The sequence below is a fragment of the Callorhinus ursinus genome, unplaced genomic scaffold, assembly GCF_003265705.2.
Source record: "Callorhinus ursinus isolate GAN/ISIS: 27379988/994484 unplaced genomic scaffold, GSC_fseal_2.0 scaffold74, whole genome shotgun sequence".
Lineage (NCBI taxonomy): Eukaryota > Metazoa > Chordata > Mammalia > Carnivora > Otariidae > Callorhinus > Callorhinus ursinus.
In genome coordinates, this window is record NW_027397136.1 from 649,356 (window position 1) to 677,139 (window position 27,784).

The 27,784-nt window shown below is 47.6% G+C and overlaps 1 protein-coding gene across 9 annotated transcripts; it reads right to left on the reverse strand.

Annotated features, from left to right (window-relative positions):
- Positions 1-775: 775 nt before the first annotated feature.
- SLC25A18 (solute carrier family 25 member 18) lies at positions 776-27,784 on the reverse strand. Of its 9 annotated transcripts, none has more exons than XM_073886965.1 (11): positions 21,980-22,030; positions 21,695-21,832; positions 12,471-12,591; positions 10,660-10,815; positions 10,364-10,419; positions 9,124-9,214; positions 5,797-5,915; positions 3,599-3,764; positions 2,667-2,821; positions 2,022-2,097; positions 776-1,595 (listed from the first exon to the last, which is right to left on the reverse strand). In XM_073886965.1, exons 3-11 carry the CDS (start codon positions 12,488-12,490, stop codon positions 1,454-1,456), a joined length of 981 nt encoding a protein of 326 aa, XP_073743066.1. In that variant the 5' UTR covers positions 12,491-12,591; positions 21,695-21,832; positions 21,980-22,030; the 3' UTR covers positions 776-1,453. The 9 variants fall into 9 exon arrangements, with proteins under 9 accessions (XP_073743066.1, XP_073743064.1, XP_073743068.1 ...); XM_073886963.1 differs by having other exon boundaries at positions 12,471-12,686; XM_073886967.1 differs by having other exon boundaries at positions 21,695-21,759; positions 21,980-22,013.

A 27,784-nucleotide genomic window follows, 5' to 3' on the forward strand; every position in this document is an offset into this window, starting at 1 on the left:
CAGCGGTCACTACATGAAACCATCAGCTTTCTGTGTGTCCTCTGGCACTCCCTGCTTACGTCTGCCAGCCCCTTACTAGCTTTCACACAGACCACACACACGGGTGGTATTACCTGTCCTCCGGAGGGTTTGACCGCTTTATCAAGGAAGCAGTTTTACTAGCCTCGGCAGAGTTAGGAAGGCATCTGAGGGCTTACTTGGGGAGAAGGGTTACTGTGTATCAGGCCTAAACCCTTTCACAAAGGTCCTTTTCTTCCTCTCCTCCTCTGGCTTCCCGCCCTAGGCCTTGCAGCGGGGCAAAGGTGGGAGTCTAACTCGGGTTTGTCTCTGCGGTCTGCACTCGCACATGGTCAGTGTGACTACTGAGCCTGACCATTTTTCATAAATGTGACATTTGGGACAAGGCGGGGACTAACTAAGTGCCAACCCCTGGCACAGCCACTGTTTACTGAGGACCTGAGCCCCCGTGTTGCTGGCATCTCTCCGCAGCAGGCCTCTGGGGAAGGACTTGAGGCACGTGGGGACTGTCACGGCATACCTGTCTGGCAAGGCGATGCAGTTATGCAGGGATGGAACCAAGGCTGAAAATCTGGTGTAGCTGAAAGAGAAGGCACCCCTGCAGCTGTCCCGCAGCCTCCGCAGCAGTCATCTGTCCCGTGGTGGGACTGCTGCAGGGCTCATTCGGACGTAGCTCGGTTCTGAAAGGGACAGGGACAGTAGAGGGCAAACCATTCTCTGTGGCCCGTCTGCTTCTCCCACTAATGACAAGACGAGATCTGAATCCATTTTATTTAAAACCATGTTCTGTGGACAGTGTTCTGGGAGAGCTGTGCCTCGCAGGGAGGACCTGTGGGGGGGAGGGGAGGAGACAGCTGCCCTGACCTGGCCCCGGCCCTGGCTGCTTGGTTAGCCTAATCCCACAGCCATCTCATTCGAAAAGATCTGCTTGGTTTCCAACACAGTGCGGACTTAGAGGGCTTTCATTGTCTCCTTGAACTTCCGATCCTCCTTTTTCCCAAAATCAGTGCTAGAACTAACCATAGGTTATTTAATTCAGAATTAACAAAACTAAATCCTTAAACTGACTGAAGTATACAGAGTTTGAGTGTGAAGTAGAAAAGGAAGATGCAGAAATGACCCTTCTATCTTCACTTTGTGTTAAGGGCCTGCAGTTAATCCAACCCAAGCATGTACTGTTTCTGTTGAAAAGGAGGTGGTTAGGGGCTTCTGAAGCTCCCCGGTAGCTGCAGCCCCAAAGAGAATGAACGAAGATAGGAAGGGAGAATGGGACCATACCTAACTTGCTTATTAGAGTAAGAGTTTCTTCTGAGATTGAGGTAGCACTACAAGTTAGAGAACAAAATACAACCTGGATGGGCCACCTTGCTCGTCCCCCTCTAGTCTAAGTCGAATGGGCTAGAGAGATGGCAGGGGACTTGGGCTCCAGCTATCTCTACTTGAAACACTTTAAGATCCGCTCCCCAATACCGATGAAGTAGACCCCTTGGGCAATCCCAAAGAGAGGGGCTATGACAAGGGCCCGGCAGCCTGCTCCCTTCATGAGGGCAGACGGTCCCTCCTGAATCCAGAGTTTCCTGTGGAGAGAGAAGAGCCCTGTGAGCTGATTGGCAAGAGTGCAGTGCAAACAGTATTAAGTGATATGCTCCCCTCCAACGCTTCTTCCCTTGGAGAGGTGTTATTTTCCACAGCAGTAGTAAGGCTCCCAGGGGTGCAAAAGCCTTGCCCCACCCACTGTGTGTGCACAATTGGGTTACTAAGCAGCTGGGTCTGGGCCATGGGAAATGGGCTCAGTCTGACTAGACTGGGAGAAATGCTGTAGGGATACAAAGGAGGAAAAGCTCCCAGTACATCCTGTTTTGTTGAGAGGTGAGGGGAAGGAACAGATTTCAAAGAAAGCCGGAGCTCAGCGTCGTAACGGTGATAAAATTGTCCTCCAGGTGGGGTGTTAGGTAGACAGCAAGGCAGCTTCCCCAGCCTTTGCAGGGCTGCAGGCCCCTCACCTGGCACAGTCGGTGATCCCACTGTAGCTGTCCTCACCCAGGCCTTTTTTGAGGGTTTGGATTCGAGTTTTCAAAACTAAAACAAAGGTTAAAATAAGTAGTGAACATCTTGCTTTTTGGTCCCCTCTCTCCAACATGAAGCTGTTTCCTATTAGAGCCAGCATGCACAAAACTGAATCCTGAGGCCAGTTTTGCCACTGTGTAACCTGTAATAGAAGATCCTCATTTATAAAATGAAGGAATTAGAAATGACCTGATCCTTCAGGTTACTCATACTTTAGAAATGTGCACCAGTGTGTTAGAGAAGCTGGGTGTAGCCCTAAAGATAGAAATGTGGTCTCACACTGTTTTAATTCCTGCCTTTAGCCTCAGGTTTGAAAACTCCACTGGGGGGACAAAAAGCTAATGAAATCAGCACCTAGAAGGTGAGGGGATTTGTCAGGGATAAGAGAGTGAAGGTCTCCTTGGCTCCACTTTATCTGGGAAGACCCTTGCTGAGTTTCTGCCCGTGGCCACAGGTTGCCACAGTTGGAGCGGTTTCATTTCTATCTGAAAAGTAGATGACAATCTTCTAGACAACTGTACAGCTGTCTGACTTGTAAAGTGAGCCAGCCCTTGAAGGCCCCCCATCTCTGACGCACTTACCATCCAGAGGTGTTACTGCGACAGCGGCTACGGAACCCGCAGCACAGCCTGACATGAAGGAATGAGCGAAGGAAGCCTTCCCCGTGCTCTCGGTGACCCCGAGGTTGTTAAGGTTGGCAAACAGTGGGAAGTAGATGATGGAGAAGGGGATGTCTCTGTGGGAGAGGAAGCGGGATGAGCTGCCTGCTGCTCAGGGGGACCCCACCCCCACCCCCGCAGGCTCAGGCGGGAAGCCTTTCCCTAAGCCCCTGGGCCCGGCTGATGATCAGAGACAAGCCCACAGTTACCTATTCCTTCCCTGGCCCCCATGATAATGTGCAGCAGCAGAGGGCGGCTGCCTGCCCACCCACGCTCCCTGCGCATCACTGCCCTCCCAGCACCTGTAGGGCTCAGGTGGCGGACGGGGGGCCTGGGAGCGCGCGAGAACAGGTGGCAGGCTAAGGTAAGAGTGAGTGGGGGGAGTGGCTGGTGAAGAGCTCTAGAAGCTATGTGTTACAGGGAGTGGGGTGGGCAGGAAGGTGAAGTACATTGACCTATTGCCCAGTGATAGGAGAAAACTAGCCACTGGCCTGGCACACTTCTGATCAACTTTAAGGATTTTGGCCAAGTAGCAAAGTAAAATGAGAGGTCTCTGCTCCAAAGTCCTTTGTATATAGGGCATTCTTAGGTGCCTTTGTTCCACAGAACATCCCATACTCATGTGGTCTGGTTACTGGAGAAGGGGCCTCAAACTAGTCTTCACGCGCCCATCCTATGCAATTCTGCCCATTTCCGGACCAAATAGGAAGCCTGGAGGTAGTTTGCTCTCTGGGGTTTGAATGTTTCAGGAAGAATGCAGTGACAGATTGGGGCCGCAGTCCCGCTGGCCCTCTGTGCCCTCTCCCTGCTCCCCGGGGCCCTTCTGTGTCCCAAGTTCAGGAAGAAAGCTTCACCTGAGGAGAGTGGCGCCCAGGCCCTTGTAGAGACCGGCCAGGCCCTGGGTGCGGAGTAGCTCCCGGGAGATAAGGCTGGCAGACGGGCGCTTGTGGGCGGAAGCTGAACCCGTAGTGTAGGACCTGGAGGAGGAAGGTGCTGAGGCCAAGCCCTGATGATGAACTGCTGAAAGGGAGGACAGACCCCATCACGAGCAAGCACCCAGCAGGGAGTGTGCCTCCCGCCTCCTCACCCTGGGACAGCTCAGAGGTGAGGCTCACATCCCTACTAGAATTCTGACAATTGTCCGAATTTTATTTATTTTTAAGATTTTTATTTTTAAGTCATCTTTACGTCTAACGTGGGGCTCGAGCTCATGGTCCCAAGATCAAGTCACACGCTCCACCCACTGAGCCAGCCAGGCGCCCCGGATTGTCTTCATTTTAGAACATTTGTTTTTGGTTCCAAGGAAATCTTTCTAAGATCTGTGTCATCTAATATGTCATCCCCGCCGCACCGGGCACTTCCCAGGAGGCACAGCCCGCCCGGCCTCCTCCATAGGGAGCTACAGCAGCACCTACTCCAGCCCCAAGTCCTTATCCTCCCGTTAAAGCTGTGCTTTTGACCTGGCTTCCATTTCTAAACCACCTCTGAGCCTATTTACATAGTTTCGTCGGGCTGGCACTTTGGGACATCAGAGTCCCACTTCCTTCTGCCTAATGTGTAAAGCAGCAAATTATTTTTGTCCAAAATCTATCTCCTTCAGGCCTCCAGAGGTGCCTCCTCCCTCTGATATTCCAAGATCAGGTGAACACGGTCTTTATACCCTTCACATTTTATAGAATTTGATTTTTCATTTTAGTTGAATAATTCAGAGCCCATCACTGGATGAGTTCAACATCTAAGAAATAGAATGGAATTGTTTTTTTCCTGAGCATTTCAAGTACAGCACTTCAGTGTGGGTGAATTCCATTCATGACCACAGGATTCAATGTGCTGAAATCGTGTGACTGTTCGTTTTCTTAATTCTCCCCATTTGAGCAGCTTTGTCTAGACTCTACGGCCTTGCTCCAAGGAAGTGATTTCATGTCCCAGTTTTGTCTAACAGCCAGCAGGGCAACATCTCACACTGAGAAGCTGCTGACTGCACATCTGTTCCTGGGGCAGCGAGCAGGGCACAGGTCCAGACAATGAGCTTGAAGAAGGTAGTTCATTGGTGAGCTTTATCTTCCTCATAGCCTGCCTGATGTGCCCATAGCTCCCCCGTTCATTCCTAGCCCGTCTTTCCCTGCTTTTGACGTGGTTTAGGAATACTAACACTCTCACCCAAGTTGAAAAACAAAATGTGGGGTGGCTGGGTGGCTCAGTCGTTAAGCATCTGCCTTCGGCTCAGGTCATGATCACAGGGTCCTGGGATCGAGCCCCGCATCAGGCTCCCTGCTCCCTGCTCAGTGGGGAGCCTACTTCTCCCTCTCTGCCCCTATGTGTTACGGGGGGTGGGGTGGGCAGGAAGGTGAAGTACATTGACCTATTGCCCAGTGATAGGAGAAAACTAGCCACTGGCCTGGCACACTTCTGATCAACTTTAAGGATTTTGGCCAAGTAGCAAAGTAAAATGAGGGGTCTCTGCTCCAAAGTCCTTTGTATATAGGGCATTCTTAGGTGCCTTTGTTCCACAGAACATCCCATACTCATGTGGTCTGGTTACTGGAGAAGGGGCCTCAAACTAGTCTTCCACGCGCCCATCCTATGCTGTACCCATTAAATAAAGACTTCTAGGGGTAGAGCATGCAACTCTTGATGACCTCAGGGTTATAAGTTTGAGCCCATATTGGGTGTACAGATTGCTTAAAAAAATTTAAAAATCTTAAAAAAAAAAAAAAAAGACTTCTACAGGGACGCCTGGGTGGCTCAGTCGATTAAGAGGCTGCCTTCGGCTCAGGTCATGATCCCAGGGTCCTGGGATCGAGCCCTGCATTGAGCTCCCTGCTCAGCAGGGAGCCTACTTCTCCCTCTGCCTGCAGCTCCCCCTGCTTGTGCTCTTTCTTGCTCTCTGTCAAATAAATAAATAAAATCTTTAAAAAAAAAAAAAAAAGACTTCTACTGACCTGGAAAGCTAATTGAATCACACAGTCTAGCCAATGAGTGCAGAATGTGGGGAAATCTATTCTGATCATAGCCCTTTGCTAATCCCATGTGAAGTCGGGATAGGCCTCACCCAAGCGCCCAGCATCCTGCAGCTGAATCTTGAGCATTTCCATGGGACAGGTAACCACCACCTGGCATATTCCAGCTCCACATCCAGCTAGCATCTCCATCTTCAGATTCCGCTGCATCCTGTGGGACCGTGAGTCAGGCTCCTTCAGGCCAGCCCTGCCACCCACCCTAGCCCATCTACCCAAGTCCCTTGGTAGTTGGGACTTTCCGTGCATGGTACTCAGCCTCGTTTGGATCAGCTGCCACTCACCCAGCTGGGTAAATCATCACCTGGCCCTCAAACACAGTCTCCTTAAAACATGAAGCTAAATTTAAAACAGGTGCCAGGGAGGTAGATAGAACCTGCACAGAGGTTGAAACTAGTGCATTCAAACTACCCATTGCAGGGATATGATTGTCCCCAAATCCCTGAAGCAGTATCACCAGGGCAATGGGAGGCACAGAGAGTACTAGAAAGTGTTTCGGGGCTGATTTTTAAAAATTCATCAGTATAATAAGTGACATATAAATCAATGGAACAGAATTAAAAACCCAGAAATAGAGCCCAGCATATACAGTCGTCAGCTAATATGTGACAAGGGAGCCGAGAATACTCCGTGGAGAAATGACATTCTCCTCAATAGATTGTGCTGGGAAAAATCAGATATTCACATGTAAAAGAATGAAACCAGATCCCTATCTTACACCACTTACAAAAATGAACTCAAAATGGATTAAAGACTTAAATGTAAGACCTGAAATGATAAAACTCCTAGAAGAAAACACAGGGGAAACCTCCTTAATGTCGGTCACCTAAAGCATAACATGAACAAAAACAGACAAGTGCGGCCACTTCAACCTGAAAAGCTCATGCAGAGCGAAGGAAACCATCAACAAATTAAAAGGCAGCCTATGGGCCGGGAAAAAAATACTTATACATCACATATCCAATGAGTTAATATCCAAATATATAAAGAACTCAAAACTGGATAGTAAAAACAAAAAACCCAAATCAAACAACAAATAATCCAATTAAAAAATAGACAAAGGACTGGAAAAGATATTTTCCATAGAGGATATTCAAAAGACTAGAAGGTACATAAAAAGGTGCTCAACATCACCAATCATCAGGGAAATGCACATCAAAACCACAGTGAGCTATCACCTCACACCTGTTAGAATGGCTAGTATCAAAAAGACATAAGGGGCACCTGGGTGGTGCAGTCGTTTAAGCGCTGGACTCTTGATTTTGGCTCAGGTCATGATCTCAAGGTCGTGGGTTAGAGCCCTGTTCTGGGCACTGCCCTCACTGGGGAGTCTGCTGGAGATTCTCTCCCTCTCCATCTCTCCCCCACACCCCGCTGTCTCTATCTCTCAAATAAATAAATACATCTTAAAAAAATAAGATGGGTGCCTGGGTGGCTCAGTTAAGCATCTACGTTTGGCTCAGGTCATAATCCCACGATTGTGGGACCAAGGCCCGCACTGGGCTCCCTGCTCAGCGGGGAGTCTGCTTCTCCCTCTCCCTCTGCCACTGGTGATCTCTCTCAAATAAATAAAATCTTTTAAAAAAATAAATGGTAGAATGGGAAGCCATCTGGGGCCCAGGACTTTTTGTTTTTGTTTTTTTAAGATTTTTATTTATTCATTTGAGAGAGAGAGAGAATGAGACAAAGCACAAGCCAGGGGAAGGGGCAGAGGGAGAAGCAGACTCCCCACTGAGCAGGAAGCCCGATGACTCAGGGCTCAATCCCAGGACCCAGGAATCATGACCTGAACTGAAGGCAGATGCTTAACTGACTGAGCCATGCAAGAGCCCCATCTTTAAAAAAAAAAAAAAAAAAAAAAGGGACAGATGATAAATGCTGGCGAGGATGTGGTGAAAGGGGAATGCTGTGCGCTGTCGGTGGGAATGCAAACTGGTGCAGCCACTATGGGAAACAGTGGCCTCCATAGTATGGAGGTTCCTCAAAAAACTAAAGAGAGAATTGATCTAGCGATTCCATTTCTGGGTATACATCCAAAGGAGAGGGAATCACTATGTTGGTGAGCTATCTGCACCCCCATGTTCACTGCACTACTGTTCACAAGTGCCAAGATTTGGAAACAACCTACGTGTTCATGGACAGATGGATGGATATAGAAAATGTGGTATATATACAATACAATATTATTCAGCCATAAAACAGAAGGAAATGCTGCCATTTGAGACATGGATGGACTTCAAGGGCATTATGCTAAGTGAAAAAAGTCAGACAGAGAAAAACAAATACTGAGTGGTCTCATTGACATGCAGACTCTAAAAAAAATTCAAACTCATAGGGGCTCCTGGGTGGCTCGGTTGAGCATCTGACTTTGGCTCGGGTCATGATCTCAAGGGTCCTGGGATCGAGCCCCACGTCGGGCTCCCTGCTCAGCGGGGAGTCTGCTTCTCCCTCTCCCTCTGCTCCTCTCCCCACTTGTTCTCTCTCTCTCTCAAATAAATAAGTACATTTTTTTTAATTCAAAGTCATAGAAAAAGAGATCGGATTTGTGGTTATCAGAGGACAGGAATTAGGTGAAGGTGCTCTATAGGCACAAACTTCCAGTTACAAGGTAAGAAGTACTGGGATGTAATGCAGCATGATGACTATGGTTAACCCTGCTCTACAGTACATTTGACAGTTGCTAAGAGAACAGATCCTAAAAGTTCTCATCTCAAGGAAAGAAACAACTTTTTTGGGTAACTATAGGAAGTAATGGATGTTAACCTAACTTATCGTAGTAAACATTTCACAGTATATGTCTACAAATCATTATACCGTGCATAACTATGCACTGCACAAACTTATACAGTGTTGTACTACAGTTATGTCTCAATAAAAATGAAAAAAATGTTCATCAGCTAGTTGATGAATATATGTATAGTCTATAATGGTCTATCATCTAGAACTTTCAAATTACACCAGCTCATTTTCTCCTTTCTCTTTCCTTTTTTTTTTTTTTTAAAGATTTTATTTATTTACTTGACAGAGAGAGAGAAAGAACACACGCAGGGCAAGCGGCAGGCAGAGGGAGAGGGAGAAGCAGGCTCCCGTGGAGCAGGGAGCCCGATGCGGGGCCTGATCCCAGGACCCTGGGACCATGACCTGAGTCGAAGGCAGATGCTTAACCGACTGAGCCACCCAGGCGCCCCCTCCTTTTACTTTCTACTTGCCAAAACATAACACTAAACTTCCGCCATTTGTGTGCACATATTCACATGCATGCAGACAGGTAAACTGATAAATTCCTCTCCCTGTCACCGTCCCCCCAAACTATAAACATACAGTGATGTATTTTCACCCCACAGCCCCCCACCTGGCCATACCCATCCTCCATTAGCAGCTGCCGGAAGAAGTCATTGGCTGCCAGCTTGATGGCCTTCTCTGGAGTGACCAAGGTTAAGTTCACTGCAGCTCCTGGAAGTGAAAAATGAGGACAAGTTAAGGCCATCTCAGTGGTAAGACTTCTTGGGTCACCTGGCGGGCTCAGTCAGTGGAGCATGTAACTCTTGATCCCAGGGTTGTGAGTTTGAGCCCCATATTGGGTGTAGAGTTTACTTAAAAATAAATTACTTAAAATTAAAAAAAAGTCACAATTCTCTGAATCTGTCACTCATGTAGGCAACCTACTCTCACATCTAGCCAGGCAGGTTTCTGGGAGCAACTGGGGTCTTGTGGGGGAGGCTGTTGAGGAGGGTTCCTCTGCCTATTTTATAGAAACATGAAAGTTTTTTTCATCTCCCTACTTTGACTCTCCTCCCTCCACATTTCCCTTTTGGACGCATGTGTTTCCTTTATGGGCTCATTGGTGCAGTTATTGGGAAGTTATTTTCGTCCTTGCAAGTGCTGCCCATCTCGATGATAAGTGAAGAGTTCCCCAAATCCAGCCCCAATAATAAGGTCCTAAGGGACAGGGGTCGGTTTCCATCGCTCTGGGCTTTACTAGCCCAGTCCCACTGGCAGTTTTGTGAGTTACAGCAGTTTTTATTTTATTTCTCCGGGGTACTAGAATATCAGCTCCTTCTTAACACCAGATTTGTATCCATTTTCCAAGCCCTAATCATGGCGATGTGGCCCTGGATGGGGTCACTGCAGGGGACAGGGACAGCACTGCTTGTGTCAGGGAAAAGCCAATCAGTAACTCCCTGTCAGAAGCTCAAAATCCTTTCCATCTCTTCCCTGTCAGCTTCTTCCCCTTCTGCTTTCATAGCTAATGACCTGACAGCCCTGAATGGGGGCGGGAGCGGGGGTAACCACTTGCTTCCAGCATCACACAGTGGTGCCAGGATGGAAACTGGGGCTCCTGGGCTCCTCAGTGTGCTCACTGGTGCCCCCCCCAAACCTCACCATAACTGCCTGTCTTCACCAAGGAACATGGGGGCTTATAAAAAGCAAATGTGGCTTAGGATCACCTGGTAGCCCAGGCCCCACCCCAGGAGCTCCTTGGGCAGAAGAAACGCCACTTCCCAATGTTCTGTAAAGCCACAGAGTCTGGTGCGCTGGACTGCACCCTCTGTTTTCATTTGGCCCAAGCCAAGCCTCCCCTGGGGTGCATGATAAGCCCACCTCGGTACATGCCCAAGAAGCCTTCTGCCCTAGCAGTTTTCATCAGGCAGTCTATCCTAGAAGCAGAAGCCAGAAAAGGAAATCAGTGGTGAGCAAGAGGATACCCATCAGCACCCCCCCCAACCTGGTGCACTAATTCTTCTGGGCACACCCCAGTTGACTATCTCCCCCCACCCCACTCTACCCCCACAATGCATGCACTCCCTAAATAAAGAGACTGGAAGGAATGAGGGCCCATATCCCTCCCTGGGAGTTCCCCTCTCCCTACTCACCCCATTCCCCTCACCAATACCTACATTCCTTTGTAGATGTCTTTTCCATGCTGGTTCTGCAGTCGAGTCTTGGCCAAGTCGATGGGGAACACACAGGTCACCCCAACAAGCCCTGCCACACCTCCATTGATGAGTTTTGCTGTGACACTAGGCCGTGAGGAGGAGGGAGGCACAGAATGACTGAGGGAGGCAGAGGGACACAGGAGCTCAGAGGGAGGCTGGCTGCAGAAAGCCTCACACACAGCCAGGACAGATGGGGTTGGGGGTGGGGGACAGGGAGGGGAGGACAGGAGAGCAGGAACAGAGGGGAGAAAGGGTAGAACAGCGGCTCCTCCTCCGGGGACCTCAACTCCACACCAGGGACCCCTCTCCTCAGCCTCCTATACCCAACAGCAGCACCTCCCACAGCCAGCCTGGGGCTCCCTCCCCCAGGTCCAGTTACAGAGACAGGTGAGGGCCTGGGGGCCAGGAGTGTCTGGCCACGCCCTCCAGGGGCACTCACCAGGGTTGAGGCATCTTGTCCTAACTCTCCCCAGGGAAATGCTCCTCAAGCTAGGATGCTGCAAAGGCTTTTGGGAAGGAGGCCCAGAGTGCCAACTCTGCCCCCTGGGGCCCCACTGGGGTGTAGGAAGTCCTCAGCTCCCCTCAGAGCTGTCCCTCAGAGCTTCCACCAAGGGCCTGTTCTCCGGCTGGTCCCCCACCTTTAGAGCCACATGTGGGAAAGTTTTCCAACGGACTGCAGTGGCTTAAGTTCAGTCAGGATGGAATTTGAATCCTGGCTATGCTGTTTACTTAAACAAGTTACCTCACTTTTCTGATTCTTTGTTTTTCCCTCTGTAAAACTGGCCTCAAGGGATTTTGTGAGGATTAAGTTAATGCACTTGGTAAATTATAGCTATTATTTGTAATAAGAGAGGGCGCCTGGGTCGCTCAGTTTGTTAAGCAACTGCCTTTGGCTCAGGTCACAATCCCAGTGTCCCGGAATCGAGTCCCACATCAGGCTCCCTGCTCAGTGGGGAGTCTGCTTCTCCCTCTGACCCTCTCCCCTCTCATGCTCTCTCTCGTTCCCTCTCTCTCAAATAAATAAATAAAATCTTAAAAAAAAATAAGAGGGCGTCTGGGTGGCTCAGTTGGTTAAGCGACTGCCTTCGGCTCAGGTCATGATCCTGGAGTCCTGGGATCGAGTCCCGTGTCGGGCTCCCTGCTCAGCAGGGAGTCTGCTTCTCCCTCTGACCCTCTTCCCTCTCGTGTTCTCTGTCTCAGTCTCTCTCTCTCAAATAAATAAATAAATTCTTTAAAAAAAATAAGAGAACACACATTTTTACAATGAGGGCTTCTAGTCAGCACAAGACCACCAGGGCTAAAGTATTCAGATTATCTGATTCTAGCCAAATGTCATGTCAAGTCACACTTTACATAATGTGAGCCCCTCATCCTGGAATTTTGGAAGACTGAAGATAGAAAATAAAGCTTCCTCAGTCTCCTTGGAACCTAGTAGTGTTTTCTTATCTTTCAGGCCAGGGGCAGATTGTGAGCAAAATATTTGCAGGTAGATTACCTGGAAGTAGTAAGAATAGATATTCTCTCACACCTGAACCCTGATAAGCAAACAGACAAGCAACTTTGTGAAAACAAATAGAATTGTGACTGAAATTTTGCAATCTGAGAAGATGCAGTTCAAACAAGGATAAATTTTACATATATATTTTGTATACTGGGGGAAAATGAGTCTCACTTGCTCCTCCCCTGGACTCAGGAACCTGGAAGAGAAGCTGAATGATGTATTGTTACCACAGAAACCCAGCCCAGAGAGTCGGCTGTCTGAGCCAGTTTACCTCAAATCCGGCTTGGACATTCTGCTGGGGGCCAAGGACTGCTGGTGGGTCCCGGCACGGGCTGTCGGCTCCTCACGGGAGATGGCTGGCTGAAGCAGATGTGGTGTCTGTCTCCTTGACTCTGGCCCACCGCAGCAGAATGGATAGAACACAGGTGTCAGTGGAGACTGGCCTGAGCCGCCTTCCCGGCAAGCCTCGGTGGGCTGGTTTCCTCCTCTACAGAGTGGTCAGAACAACACTTACCTCATGGTGTGAGAAACCAAGTATGTGCTGGGACAGAACATTATTAATACATTATTAATACACTGATGCTGCCAACTTGCTTTTTTCCTTTTCCTTCCCGGACCTTCTGGACTTTGGGGATTGAGATCAGAAGAAAGGCAATGAGAGAGGAGGATAGCTGACCCAAACTAAGGCTCAGGGAGAGGAGTTCTGGGGCATCTGGAAGAAGCCCGGGGGAGTGGTGGTGAGGGAAGCTGATGGGTACAAAAGAGGGATATTAAGAAGAGTTGCTATGGACTAGGAATCCCTCTCATGGTGTCCACGAACTATAATAAAACACTTGAAATGTTCTTTAGTTACTTTTTGGCTCTTAAAATGTGTTTTCTAAACTTACTATGATCCTGTTGAAAGACTAAGCTGCTTTTAAGTCTCTGGACTTATTTATAATTGATACATATAGAAAGCACCAGGACGGTGTCAAAAAGTCAAAGCTATAATCATAATAATAATTACAACTTCTGGGGAGGGGTCCTGCTTGACCCCAGGGGGACAGTGTCAGGAAGAGTTCTCCTGAGGCTCCAGTGGAGGCTGGCTTGAGCTCTGAGATGCCTCTCTCCTCCAGGCTCTCTTCAAGCTGCTTTAGGGTTCCCCTCCTCTTACAGGCTCCTCATTGGTCCCTGAGGCTGCCAGCAATTTTCTGTTGTTTCCAAGTATTTTGTATTAGGGAAGAAAAGAGCGAGATCAGTCTTTCTCGTGGTATATATTGATCCATTCAGAAAAAAAATTATTGAGTGCCAGGCACTGACTGTTCCAGGTCTGGGGATATAGTAGTGAACTAAAGGGCACAATCCTAGTTCTCAGGGGCTTAAATTCTTTTTTTTTTTTTTAAGATTTTTTATTTATTCATTTGAGAGAGAGAGAGTGCACAAGCAGAGGGGAGGGTCAGAGGCAGAGGGCGAAGCAGATTCCCCCCTGAGCAAGGAGCCAGATGTAGGGACTTGATCCCAGGACCCCGAGATATGACCTGAGCTGAAGGCAAATGCTTAACTGACTGAGCCACCTAGGCACCCCTCAGGGGTTTAAATTCCAAAGCAGCAGAGAGACAATAAATGAAATAAGTAAATCCTAAGGAAACCAGATAGTGATAAATACTCCAGAGAAAAATTTAGAAGGGAAGGAAGATAGGAAATGTCAGTGGGGTGGGGGCTCGGTGGCTTGACCAAGAAAGGATTCATTGAGGTGACTTGAGGATTCAAAGGAGGTGAGAGAGCAAGCCATGTAGATATCTGGGAAAGAACACTCAGGGCAGAACAAGTGCAAAGGCCCTGAAAGACAGAGTGAGGCTGGTGACCAGAAGGAACAGCAGGATGGTCAGTGAAGAGTGAACAAGGCGTGAGTAATAAAGACAAAGTCACAGAGATAATGGGTGGAAGCGTGACCCTGGAAGGCCTCAGAAGGTCTTTGGCTGTTATTTGGAATGAAAAGAGAAACAAATGGAGAGTTTTGAGCAAAGAAATGACATGCTTTTGACAGGACCATTTGGCTGCTGTGTTGAGAATAGAGAGCAGAGGGCCCAAGATAAAAGTGGAAAGACCAATTAAATTATTGCAGGAATCTAGGCAAGAGGTCATGGCTGCTGGTCGGGGGTGGGGTGGGTGGGAGAGTAGTTTAATTATGGATGTATGTTGGGGCACCTGGGTGGCTCAGTAGGTTAAGTGGCTGCCTTTGGTTTAGGTCATGATCCCGGGGTCCTGGGATAGAGTCCTGCATCAGGCGCCCTGCTTGGTGGGGGGTGGGGGGTGTTGGCGGGGGAGCCTGCTTCTCCCTCTCCCTCTGCTCCTGCTAGCTCTCTCTGTCAAATAAATAAATAAAATCTTTTAAAAAAAAATTATGGATGTGTACTGAAGGCCAGGCCACCAGGACTGCCGGATGGACCAGATGTGAGACACAAAAGTAGTTAAGTTGTTGGTCTGAGAAACTGGAAGAATGGTTTTGTAACATGGTGTTTGGACCTAGAACAGGTAAAAACTTGGATCTGTTGGAGAAATAGGAAGTTGGTCTGCAGAGAAAGAAACAGAAAAGTGATGCAAGCACATGTGGAAGAGAAACAGAAGACGGAGATTGTCCTAATGTTGTTTCAAATCCCAGTTTCCAGTTCACTCCTTAATGCCGATCACATTCCTGTCTTTGGATTCTGTGACACACTCAACTGTCTTGTCAATCAATTAGGTCATTATTGCTTAACTTGCTAGAATGTATATCTGATACACCCACCCAAAAGAGACTTAATTATCCCCAAAACTAGCAAAGGAAGGAGGATTTGCAAATTACAGACCCTAAAGCATGGACTCGGCTGAGAGAAAGCAGGGCCCAGGATGGGGGGCTGGCGAAGAGCCCCTCCTCATCCCTGGAGGCTCCAACCATGTCCTCTGAGAGCTGGAGCTTTAGGGAACTTGGGGGAAAATGTCAAGAAATTCAAGTGTACCCACTGTTCTTTGAGACACTTATTAAGTTGTTAGGAGAGAAAGATATGTTGTAATTCTAGGTAGCCACCTTAAAAATGAACAGGAAACAACAGGACAAGTATGAAACCCTGTCAGTCTGAAACCAGAGACTCAAATAATTGAGAAACTTGCAGCCATATTCTCTGCGTTTTCTAAATTACTAATTTCTAAATTACTAGCTTATAAATTGTGGTTCACTGGCTTTTGGAGCAGGGATATTTAAGGGAAGCCAGAGAAATTAGGGACACCCCAATCCCAGGGCCACTAGCACTTCCACGCGGCAGGTGTGATAATGGGATGTGATAATGTCTCCAACCTTCAAGTGCATTCACCTGTTGGTATGTCGCGAGCGTGTGTGTAGCAGGGACCAGCCTCAACCCCCAGCCCGAGACTGGGCCAGGCCACTAGAAGTCCCAGGCCCATAGTTCCCTGGAACAGACTTAGTATTCAAAGGCTATGCCTTGACAAGATTTCTGGCACCCGTGAATGCATTAGCAAACCAAGTCAACAAAGAGGAAACTGACAGTCAGCCAGCAAAGGTTTTAAAGGAGTCATCACCACAAAAATCCCACACTTGGCAACAGGGTCCATATTTGCTCAGTCCTTAAGGCAATCCATAGGCCCAAGTGTTAGTCATTTTACAAATACTTGTGGAGGGCCTACTGTGTGCCGGTCACAGTTCTAGGCAGCAGGGATATAGTTGAGAACAGTAACAAGGTCCCCGCTTTCTCGGAGTTTAGGGTACTCCTGGTTCTAGCCCTGATAGGAATAGACTTGCAGAGTGTTACAGCATGCCCTCCCACCGGGCACTCCTCGGCACTGTTCTCTCCATATGGGACCTGAAGGATCCTTGGCAAGGGAAATTCTTCCAGCAAACCAGACCCTGAGGCAGCCATTTTCCTGACCAAGGAGCTCCCTACATTGCAAAAGAATTTAGCAAACAAATGGATATTCATTAAATTATCTAGCCTTTTTTTTTAAGTTTATTTATTTTTTAGTAATCTCTCACCCAACTTGAGGCTCAAACTCAGGACCTCAAGGTCAAGAGTCACGGGCTCCTCTGACTGAGCCGGCTAGGTGCCCCTAAATTATTTAGTCTTATCACTTAAGGAGTGCTCTATGCGTTAGACTACTGAACAATAGATAATATATATATATTTTTTAGAAGATTTTATTTATTTGGGAGCGAGAGAGCGCAAGCAGGGGGAGGGACAGAGGGAGAGGGAGATGCAGGCTCCCCGCTGAGCAGGGAGCCCAACATGGGACTTGATCCCAGAACCCTGGGATCATGACCTGAGCCAAAGGCAGATGCTTAACCAACTGAGCCACCCAGGCACTCTCTCCTTTCTTTTTTAAATAGAATTTAGAAAAATAGAGTATTTGGGGAGGGTTGGGGTAGTAATACTAATTATTTAAGCACTGGGACACAGAATTATGAGGATCTACATCTGCAGCTCTCTGGGACCAAGGTGGGGAAGGATTGGATATATTTAAAAAAAAAAATCTTTATCTGGATAACAGAGGCTCCCTGTTATTGCCTCTGGATGCAGTATCTGGTCATGACATTGAGTTATCACATTGGGAAGATAAGTGCATTTATAATTTGACACATGATTATTGAACCATATTAGAAGGAGGAAATTTAAGGGCGCCTGGCTGATTCAGTCGGTAGAGCATGTGACTCTTGATCTTGGAGTTGTGAGTTCAAGCCCCACACTGGGGGAAGAGATTACATAAAAAAAAAAAATCTTAAAAAAAAGAGGAAATCTGGTTGTATGGGAAATGGTATCTGTTTGCATGTCCTCAGGCATCAAAGGGTAGAATGTAGTGATATACATGTTGGATTTCTTCATTACCCCATTTCCAGGAAACTCCCTTCTCCCTCACCATTCATCTGGTGGGGACTGCTATATTCCTAAAATGTGACAATATTCTCCTGGGTAATGTTGATTATATGAGGATGGGCCCCTGATTTAAGCTAGGTTTTTCAATCTTCTCTATAGGTATTTTAGAAAAGAGAGAGATTGTGTAGCCTCTTTCAAGTTTTTGTCTGTAACATGTAACACTTGTAACATAAACACATCTGCAGTCATGTTTACTGTAGTGTAGTTTGGGAAACTGAGAGATGATTTTGTAGCAAGAGATTTATGAATGAAGCAGAACCACAGGAGAGAGGGCAGAGCTCTGAAACCCTGACCACAGTGACCCACTTCCTTCCTGACCTTAGGAACCAAAGGGATATTCCACTGTCACTCTAATGAATTAACCTATTGTCTTTTTGTTGTTGTTTTGGGGCTTTTTTGTTTGTTTTGAATTGACTTATTGTTTTAAGCAAATTAGAATTAGTTTTTGTAATTGGGTAGCCAAGGAATTCTTAATAAACAAAACTTTTAAAGAACTCTCAAATTCCATTCCATTACAGTTGAGCTGCTTAGACGGTGAATACTGTAAGCGTTCAGAGATGGGCAAGGTCATTCTGGGCTGGCTTGGAGAGGGATCTAGACGTGGCCTTAAAAAATAAGGGCAAGTTGATAAGGAGAAGACGAAGGGGAGGCGGCCTGGATGCGAAAACTTTGTGAGCACAGGGGACCAAGCAAAGGGCTGAGGGACAGCTCACTGCTCTGGCTGGCTCACCAGAACGGCAGAAAAGGGCTGCAAAAGTAGGTTAGGCCAGGTGTGGAGAACCCTGGGCTTCCCCGAAACAGTTTGTGCCCCCCAAATTAAGTAACTTTTCACAAATTTGATCCTATAGGCAGTAAGAAAACACTGAATGCTTTTAAGGGGGGAACTACCATGTCGAAGGTTGGATGAGGAAAATAATTCAGGAAGAATAGGTTGAGAAAAGGAAATTTCCCCTGAGAGACCAGTTAGGTGGCATCATGGCAAAGCAATGAAGTCGAGAGAAAAGGATTAGGGTGGTGGAAGGTGCAGAGGATAAGGGATAGCTGGGAGAGAACTTTTTTTTTTTAAGATTTTACTTATTTGACATAGAGTGAGTGAAAGCAGAAACAGGGGAGCAGAGGGAGAGGAGAAACAGACTCCTGCTGAGCAGGGAGCTGGATTCCGGGCTCGCTCCCAGGACCCCAGGATCATGACCTGAGCCGAAGACAGACGCTTAACTGACTGAGCCACGCAGGCGCACCTGGGAGAGAACTTTTTAAAGAAAAAAGGGCCTGGATGTGGCAACTGTCCAGAGCTGAAGAACCACGGAGTTGGGGGAAGCCGGAAACCTGAGGCTCGGAGGAACTGAAAGACAGGCAGGCTAGGAGAGGAAGCTGCCCAGAGGGAGGGAGAGGCACTTGGAGAGAAACCAGGACTCTGGGAACTGTGTCCTCCAGCTCTGTGGGAAGTGGGTGAGAAGGCACCCCTCACTTGGCAGGGAGGACACCGTTCTGCTAGTGAGTGACACCAGGCTAGTCTTTTGATGCCTTAGATGCCCATTTCCAGGAGCATCTCTGCTGTGTGTGTGTGTGTGTGTGTATACACAATGGGGTGGTTTGTCCCTTCCTCACCCTACTGCAGGCTCTGTTTCGCAAACAAGAAGCTGGCTAAGGACAGTCCTAGGCAACAGGTCCTGGTGGGGCTAGCAGGGAGTCCCTGTGGCAGGGCCCTGCCGGCCTACCTTACCCTGTCTCACCCAGGGGTCCTGCACCTAACAGCAAAACTGTGACCCATCCTGTGTGCTTCCCTAGAAGATAGCTAATTAACCGATGCTTAGGTGGTGATCAGTTCTTTTTTTTTTAATTTTTTAAAAGATTTTATTTATTTATTTGAGAGAGAGAATGAGATAGAGAGAGAGCGTGATAGGGGGGAGGGTCCGAGGGAGAAGCAGACTCCCTGCTGAGCAGGGAGCCAATGCGGGACTTGATCCCGGGACTCCAGGATCATGACCTGAGCCGAAGGCAGACGCTTAATGACTGAGCCACCCAGGCGCCCCTCTTAAGGTATTTAAAGTACTAGAAAAAAATTGGAAAATTTGGAAAGCACAGAAAACTCTAAGGTAATTTTTTTTTAAAAGTAAGCTCTACACCCAACATGGGACTTGAATTCAAGATCCCGAGATCAAGAATTGCATGCTCTACCGACTGAGCCAGGCAAGTGCCCCTAAAGTAATTCTTATTACATTGTTTCCCAGTATCATATTTTGAATGAGGCTGCCCAGAGACACATCTTGATTCTAGGTAGTGAGCTGCAGGCACCAGAGCAGGCCAACGTTCTCTGAGCTCCTGATTACACGGCTTTTCATTTGTCCCACATTAAAACATTCTATTACCTTGACTTCTGTGGGCTCCTTGGCTCTCCCCAGTGGCTCCCTAGCCCCCCATGACCAGTGTCCTTGCTCACTGGTGCCCACAGGGTCCTGCCAAGGTTCTCAACTCCTTCCATTCCACACAGCCGTCCTGAAAGTCCATCTCCTCCTGGGCTTCGGTCATTGTCTACTTGCTCATGACTAATGGACTTGCAGTTCAGGCTCTCTGCCCTGAGCCCCTCACCATCATCTTAACCAGCTCCTGGGCTGTCCCCGTCTTAGCAGCCTGGCTTCACCCGGTAGAGTGATACCTCTTTTTACTCGTGTCCACCCATGCAGGCCTGCTGTTCCTCCTCCGGGTCCCCTAGCTCTGGAAGCTGCACCACCAGCCAATCATCCAGGCCACATACGTGTGCCATCTTTGATTCTTCCTTTGCCTCTTACTCCCCCACCACTCATCAGTCACCGTGTTCTGGCAGTTTTTCCTCCTAAAATGGTGCTTGCTACTCAGGGTGTTGGTTCAGTGCTGGTCTGTGACAAGTACAGAAATTGAGAGCAAAGGCTTAGAAATTTTTATGGTATCTCAAGGAATTCCATATTTTAGAATTTACTAAGAAAAATGTGAGCTTATATTTTATTTTTTTAATTTTTTAAAGATTTTATTTATTCATGTGAGACACAGAGATACAGAGAAAGAGAGAGAGAGAGCGAGCGAGCGAGTGCGAGCAGGGGGAGAGCGAGAAGCAGGCTCCCCGCGGAGCAGGGAGCCCGATGCGGGACTCGATCCCAGGACCCTGGGGTCATGACCTGAGCCGAAGGCAGACGCTTAACGACTGAGCCACCCAGGTGCCCCTATTTTATCATTTTAAAAAAATTCTATTTTTCTAGCAATTCATCTTTACTGTATTTTACAAAATTATTTGTCCATAGTGGACAGGGGTAAACAGGTCCTTCATCATGGGTAGAAAAAAGCTATCCTAAGTCTCTTGTGGGCCCACCAGCCACTGCTTATCACATGGGTGTCACTCACTGCCTGGAGCACCCAACGGCCTCTCCACTCTGCCCCCTGCCTTCAGCTTTGCTTCCCTCAAATCCAAGCTCCACAAATATGGCCAAGTAAGGGGCACCTGGGTGGCTTAGTTGGTTAAGCAGATGCCTTCGGCTCAGATCATGATCCCAGGGGCCCTGCTCAGTGAGGAGTCTGCTTCTCCCTCTGCCTGCCACTCCCCCTGCTTGTGCTCTCTCTGTGTCAAATAAATAAAATGTTAAAAACAACAACAAACAAACATGGCCAAGTAAGCAAGCAAAAGGGCAAGTCTGGTCCCAATTGCCAGCCTACCATTTAAGCACTTCCCTGCCTATAGTGCATTGCTAACTTCCCACCACTCTTAGGACAGTTTCCCAACCTTGACCTGGACCCTCTACCTTCCTACTTGAATGTGTCTTCCAAATCACTCCTCCATCTACTCTCCCTGCCAGCCACTGGGAACTCTCCCTTCCCAGAAGGTATCATAGTCTCTTGTGTCTGAGCCTTCCACATACTGTCCTGTTGACTAGGACACTTTTTCCCCATATCTACCTGATGAATTACAAGTTGTTTTTGGGCTTCAGCTTCTCACACAAGTCCCTCTTAAGTCCCTCAAATTTTGGCTAGGAGTCCTCTTCTATGATCCCATTTAATATCCAGTTATAGCACATACTACATTGTATTATAGTGGTTTGTCTACTGGACTCCACCTCCAATCAGAATGATTAAGTTACTGGGAGAGGCAAGGCAGTCTTAGGGTTTTACCCCTGGAGCTTGGTGCAGAGGCATTCAATAGAGATGTTGGAATCCATGAACCCCGAGGGGGACCATTGCCTTTAACTTTGCAGTCAATCTTGTCATGAGACACGCAGCTCTGCTCCTCAGTTGCCCTCATTTCTTCACATTGTGAGGAGACACTCAAGGAAGAGGACCATTCTCTCTCTACCTCCTCTTATTAGTAGGGCAAGTGAGAGTTCCTCGGGGGTGAGACCCTTACACTAGCAGTGCCAACAAAATGCCTCCTGACTTAGATGTTGCCTGGGATGTCCTATTGTCAGGGGGTGGCCACTTCCTCTTGCCCACCTCCTTCCTACTCTGTGCAGCAAATGAAACAAGACCCTTTCCCACTGGCTGCATTGACCTCTTTCCCAACTGTTTATTTGCTAGAAGTGGATCTTTCCCTACCAACTCTAAGCTTGATACAGACAAGACAAACACTTACCTGCTTTCAGTAAGGGACCTTCTGCTTTTTCTGGATGCCAAGATACAGGCCAGATCACTGCTGAACTGCAGGAAGGGTTGGTTTACATTCCTCCTTTGTTACTGGCCCTCTCTCCTCATGCCCACAGAGCCCTTTCATCTGGGGCAGGAGAGGAGGGCAGGTGGTCATGAAGCCATCCTCCTCTACTCCAGTCCCCAGCCCCTCTCCCACCTCCCACACCTGCAGACTGGGTTTGAATGTAACCCCAAAGAGGCCACTATGCAGCCTAGCCAAGCCCAGTCCTACCTCCCCAGGTGGCAAGCAGGTGGCTGTTTACTTGGCTGTGGTATGACTGGGACAGAACTTCAGGCTGGAAAAGGCTTTGTTCAGGCAGCCTGGGGGTGGGGGTCAGGGGAGATTCCACCCACTCAGAGACCTCAAAGTCCGGGAGGAGGACAAACAATGGAAAATCGATGCAATGCAAACACTTCTGCCAGACTTTTGGGGCCAGAAGCTAACCTCTGCTTCTCAGACTCCCCCACTTTTGTGGTTGCAGGTGATTGCCTGTTCCAGTGATTCTGTATTTTCAGTGGTCTACCACATGCTCCGCTGGGGGGGCTGCAGTGTTGATGGGGCACATTCCCTGCCCTCACAGCTGTTACAGCTGAGCCAGGAGCTCAGGGCTGCAGCTGAGTTCTTCCAGCTTAGAGAGCTGGAAAGATTTCAGGAAGCAGTCACTGGTTTTGAGCTTGATGACCAAGAGCAGAGTTAAAATTAAACCCGGCTTCTCTTTAGTGGCAAATTGTCTAATTTGGGGCAAGGGATGGGCAGTTGCGGGGAGAATAAAGCTGGTACCATGTTGGGTCCCAAAGGTAGAGGACCTTGTTGTCTGGCCAAGGATTTGGGAGAGATGAAGAATCAGCACGGGACAGACTTTGATGTCAAAGACCCACGTTCAAATTCCAGCTTCCAAGTTAATAACTACCTCACGTTAGGCAAGTTATTTAACAGTGCCTTTCTTCATCAAAGGGGGCTTGAGATAGCCACTTCATAGGACTGCTATGAGGCAGTAGAGCAGAGTGGTTAAGAATCGGCTTTGGAGTAAGGCTGCCTTTGAACTGGTTTGAATTCCAGGTTACCACTTACTCGCTGCGCGACCTTAAACAAATTACTTCTCTGTGCCTGCATCCTCATCTGTGAAATGAGACTCAAAACAGATGTAGGGCATTTAGCACATTTAGCACTTAGTATGTGGCACATAAAAGGTGTTCACTAAATGATAACTTTTCCCCCCTCCCTTTTCCTGGTAGGCAATGGAAAGCTGATACAGGATGTGGAGTAGGGGCCCGTAGGGGACAGTTTAGGTTTATCACAACACCAAGGGGTTTGGACAGGTTGGGAGATTACAATAATCCATGCAAGAAATAAAATGAGAAGCTGCATGCAGGAGGGAAGAGATGTGATTTCTGTGAAGAACTGATAGGGCTTGGCAGTCGATTAAACATGCCAGAGACAAATATGGTTTGAAACGTGGATCAGCAGGAAAAGATATATTATCACCCCAACTAGGAGTATCAGAAGGAGTGGGTAGGTAAGGAGAGAGTGTAGAAGAAAAGTTTGGCTGGCTATTGAGTTTAAAGTGGCAGCCACAAAACGGGATGGCAAGGTGTACAAGAAAGAGTGCTACCACCTCACACCTGCTAGGGTGATATTATCAAAACAGAGAAAACATGTGTGGGCGAGGATGTGGAGAGATTGGAACTCTTGAGCATCGCTGATGGGAATGTAAAATGGGGCAGTGGCTGTGGAAATTGGTAAGGCAGTTCCTCAACAAGTTAAAAATAGAATTACTGTATGATCCAGCAATTCCATTTCTGGGTATCCACACAGAATTGAAAGCAGTGCTCAAACACACATCTGCACACTCATGTCCATTGCAACATTCATTATTCACAGTAGCCAAAAAGGGAAACAATCCAAATGTCCTCTGATGGATGGATAAACAAAATGTGGTCCATACACACAATGGAATGTTCTTTAGCCTCAAAAAGGAATAAAATTCTGCTACATGCTACAATGTGGATGAACCCTGAAAACACGCTACGTGAAATAAGCCAAGGGACAAATATTGTATGATTCTACTTAACTGAGGTACCTAGAACAGTTAAATTCATAGACACAGAAAGAAAAGTGGTTACCAGAGGTTGGGGGAGAAGTGAGGTAGGGAATTAGTTTAATGGGAATAGATCTTCACCATGGGATAAAAAAGTTCTAGAGATGGACAGTAGTAATGGTTGCATAACGATGTGAATGTACTTAATGCAACTGAAGCGTACACTTTAAAATGGTTAAAATAGTACGTGTGTATTTTGTCACGATAAAAAGGAGAAGAGAGAGATGATCCATGAAGCCAGGATATTACACTTAAACATAAATGGATGACATTGGAGGGACAGGGAAATATGTCAGTTGTAATGTTTGTTATAATAAAATGGCTAAGAAAGGATGTTAAAAATAAGCAAGGTGTAGGAAATGAAATTGCCAATCATTCTGGTAAAAAATTTAAAACAGTGGCAAATAAAAATCCTGGAACAATGGCAGCAGGGACACGTGGTGTCCATGTCCAATAGGAACTTGGAAAGGGTGACCAGAGCATGGCAAAAAGTCCGACTTGAAGATGGACGTCAACTGCATAAGAGGAACAAGTGAAGTTGCAGGTGACGATAATAACCATCTAGAGGAAGGTGTATGAAGAGGAGGAGAAAGGGGGCAAATCTTTATCAGATAGAGCACACCTAGTCGAAGGGAGAAAAGGTAGCCGAGAGGGCAGGCTGTGGAGACCTGGGTGAAGGTGGGTCATGGCACCCGTGAGAACCAGTTCCAAGAGGGGCTGAGGTCACGCAGAGGATTTAAGGGCTGTGAAAGGATCTGGCAGAGGCTCTGTAACTAAGTCGGTAGTTATAGAAATGTGGGGAGGAAGCCACATTGCAACAGAGACAAAAATGCCAGGTTCTATTGGTAAAGAGTTTGAGCCCCACGTTGGGTGTAGATATTACTAAAAAATAAAGGGACACCTAGGTGGCTCAGTTTTGTTAAGCATCTGCCTTCGGTTCAGGTCATGATCCCAGGGTCCTGGGATGGAGTCCCACATCAGGCTCCCTCTCCCTCTGCCGCTCCCCCTGCTCGTGCTCTGACAAATAAAATCTTAAAAAAAAAATAAAGTCTGGATGAAGGTAAAGAGAAATAAATAGGTGATATTTAAGTAGAGGAAACTAGAACATTTATAGGCAGGGAAGAAAGGAAGAGAGACTAACTGATGGCATGCGGTCGGGATGCAGATAGGAGAGGCTGGAATGCAAAGCACAAGGGCAAGTCAGCTTTGGTGAGGGACATGACTGGCAAGAAAGAACAAAAGTGAAGATCTGGAAAAGCACAAAGTTAAAGTACCAGGTGAGATGGTCTCCCTCTTTAAATAACAAGGTCAGTTATTAGTGTTGGAAAGCAAGGATGGGTTTGAGGTCTTACTGCTCTCAAACAGCAGCAAGCTTGTTAAACATGCAGAATCGTGGGACCCAGCCTACGCCTAGTGAACCAGAATCTGATCTTAACAAGATTCTCCAGGTGTTAAAGTCTGCAAGCCACTGGTTTTGGAGAGTGCTTTACAATGTTTGTTTTTTTTTTTTTTTAATATTTTTTATTTATTTTTAAAGATTTTGAGATAGAGTGAGAGAGAAAGAGAGCACGAGCAGGGGGAGGAGCAGCGGGCAGAGAGAGAAGCAGGCTCCCTGATGGGGACTCGATCCCAGGACCCTGGGATCATGACCTGAGCCGAAGGCAGCCGCTTAACCTACTGAGGCCAACCAGGCGCCCCAAGAGTGGTTTACAATGTTGACTGCACCACAGAATTACCAGAAAAGCTTTGAAAAATTCTGATGCCCAGGCTGCACCCGAGACCAATGAAAAACTCTCTGGGGCAGTTTTCAAGCATCTAATTTTTTTTTTTTTTTTTTTTAAAGCCCAGGTGTTTTGTTTTGTCTTGGGTTTTTTTGGAAGATTTTAAGTAATCTCTATACCCAATGTAGGGCTTGAACTCACAACTCAGAGATCAAGAGTTGCATGCTCCAACCGAGCCAGCCAGGTGCCCCAACGGCCCAGGTTTTTAAATTTCTAAATGGGCAGCTTGGATTGGCCACCATTGGTTAAGAGCATTGCAAAGCCAAACATAAACTCACTAAAATTTGTTAAATAAGTCACAACAGCAGCTGTGGGAGACGTCACAGGGAATACACAGGAGATTGTTTAAAAGCAGGAAGGGTCTTGGGGCGCCTGGGTGGCTCAGTTGTTAAGTGTCTGTCTTGGGCTCAGGTCATGATCCCAGGGTTCTGGGCTCCCTGCTCAGCAGGAAGCTCCTTCTCCCTCTCCCACTCCCTGCTGTGTTCCCTCTCTTGCTGTGTCTCTGTCAAATAAATAAAATCTTTAAAAAAAAAAAAAGCGGGGAGGGTCTTGACATGACTGCAGTGGTCAGTTAGGTTTGGATTGCCCCCAAACACCCAACGCTGCAGATGAGACAGAGGATGCAGACACTGGGAGTGAAGTCTGATGGAGGAATGTGGGGGAACAGAAGCCAGGTGTCACGGAGGGCAGGGCCAGGATGGGGCCTGGGTGGGCAATGAGAGAATTTCTCAAGTTTGCAGCCGTTCTTGTTCTGCAGTCCTTCCCTGGGCTTGGATTAGAGGAACATCCATAACCTTTATCCATGTTAACCAGCAGGGTGTGGGATCAATGAGACAGCCTGCTCAGATGAGGAGTGGCTAAGGATGGAAGTGTAAACACCAGGGCTGTTCCTATAGGTCAGTGTTCTCAAACTTCAGTTTGTATCAACCCCCCCAAAAGGCTACTTACACAGACTGCCCAGACAAACCCTCAGTCAGCGTCAGTAAGCCAGAATTGGCTTTTTTTTTTTTAAGGATTTTTATTTATTGAGAAAGAGAGAATGATAGAGCACATGAGAGGGAGGAGGCTCAGAGGGAGAAGCAGGCTCCCTGCTGAGCAGGGAGACTGATGCAGTAACTCGATCCAAGGACTCCAGGATCATGACCTGAGCCGAAGGCAGTCGCCCAACCGAGCCACCCAGGCGCCCAGAACTGGCATTTCTAACAAATTCCCAGGTGATGCTGGTGGTCCAGAGTCTACCCTCAGAACCAGCCAATAGATTATGTCCACAGGAAGACAGATGAGACTCACTAAGGAAGGCTGAGGTAGTGGGGCCAGGCCCCAGGCACGCTCATTTCCATAGACCTATATGGTCTCTAGGGACGTCCTCTTAGTACTACACCAGAGAGAAGGACTGGTGGTAGTCTGCCTTGTCTTCATCAGTGTAGTATAGCCTTGTGGGAGCAAAACCAGGGGGGAAGGGAAGAGAGGAATTCAAGCTGCAACAAGGACTCAGAGAAGACCAGGCAGAGAGACTGCTGAATGGAACGAGCTAGGGGACTGCAGGCCCCAGCGGATGAGACGCCGGCTCTGCGGGCCCAGCCTGTGCCCCCTGGGCCTGTCCAAATCATGGCTGACAATACCCCACCCTCCTGCAGTGACTACATTGCACGGAGGGAAGAAAAATATCTACTACTTTAAGCAGTGTCTTTTTTCTAACATTTTACTGTAGTCCAATTTTTGTGTATTTTCTCCCTTTACCATGAACTCTGAGCAGAAGCAGCTATTTTTTCCTCTTTTCCACTGTTAGTAATTACACAAGGTTAACTAGGCACACAGCTGGTATTTAATACTTACTGAGAACTTGAGTGTGACTCAGTCAATCTTCATCTTAGTTCTTGGGGCACACAAAGGCCAGGCTTCAGTTGAATGTCTCTGCCCCTTCCTACTGCAGACTCAATTCCTCCCCAAAGCAAAAACCTTGAATCCAATCCAAGGAACTGACTCCACTGCTTTAAAAAATTCTATTTAGCGTTTAACTGGCTAGAATAGAGCTACTCCTTCCCTGTCATTCACTGTCCAGGATGAGGTTCAAATCCAAGATTCTAGGAGCAGGTAGTGCTTTTCCAAACCTGACGACTTGTCGAGGGGATCTGAATTTATATGCAGGTCATGGAA

What these genes read in the sequence shown, in the direction of transcription:
- SLC25A18 (XM_073886960.1), bottom strand. Translation starts at nt 19,582, where the DNA reads ATGGAAGGAGTTGAGAACCTTGGCAGGACCCTGTGGGCACCAGTGAGC. An exon ending in ATGTCCAAGCCGGATTTGAG is followed by an intron (nt 10,816 to 12,470) that starts GTAAACTGGCTC and finishes TGCCTCCCTCAG; the next exon opens with TCATTCTGTGCCTCCCTCCT. An exon ending in GCAGGATGCTGGGCGCTTGG is followed by an intron (nt 3,765 to 5,796) that starts GTGAGGCCTATC and finishes CCTCCCTTTCAG; the next exon opens with CAGTTCATCATCAGGGCTTG.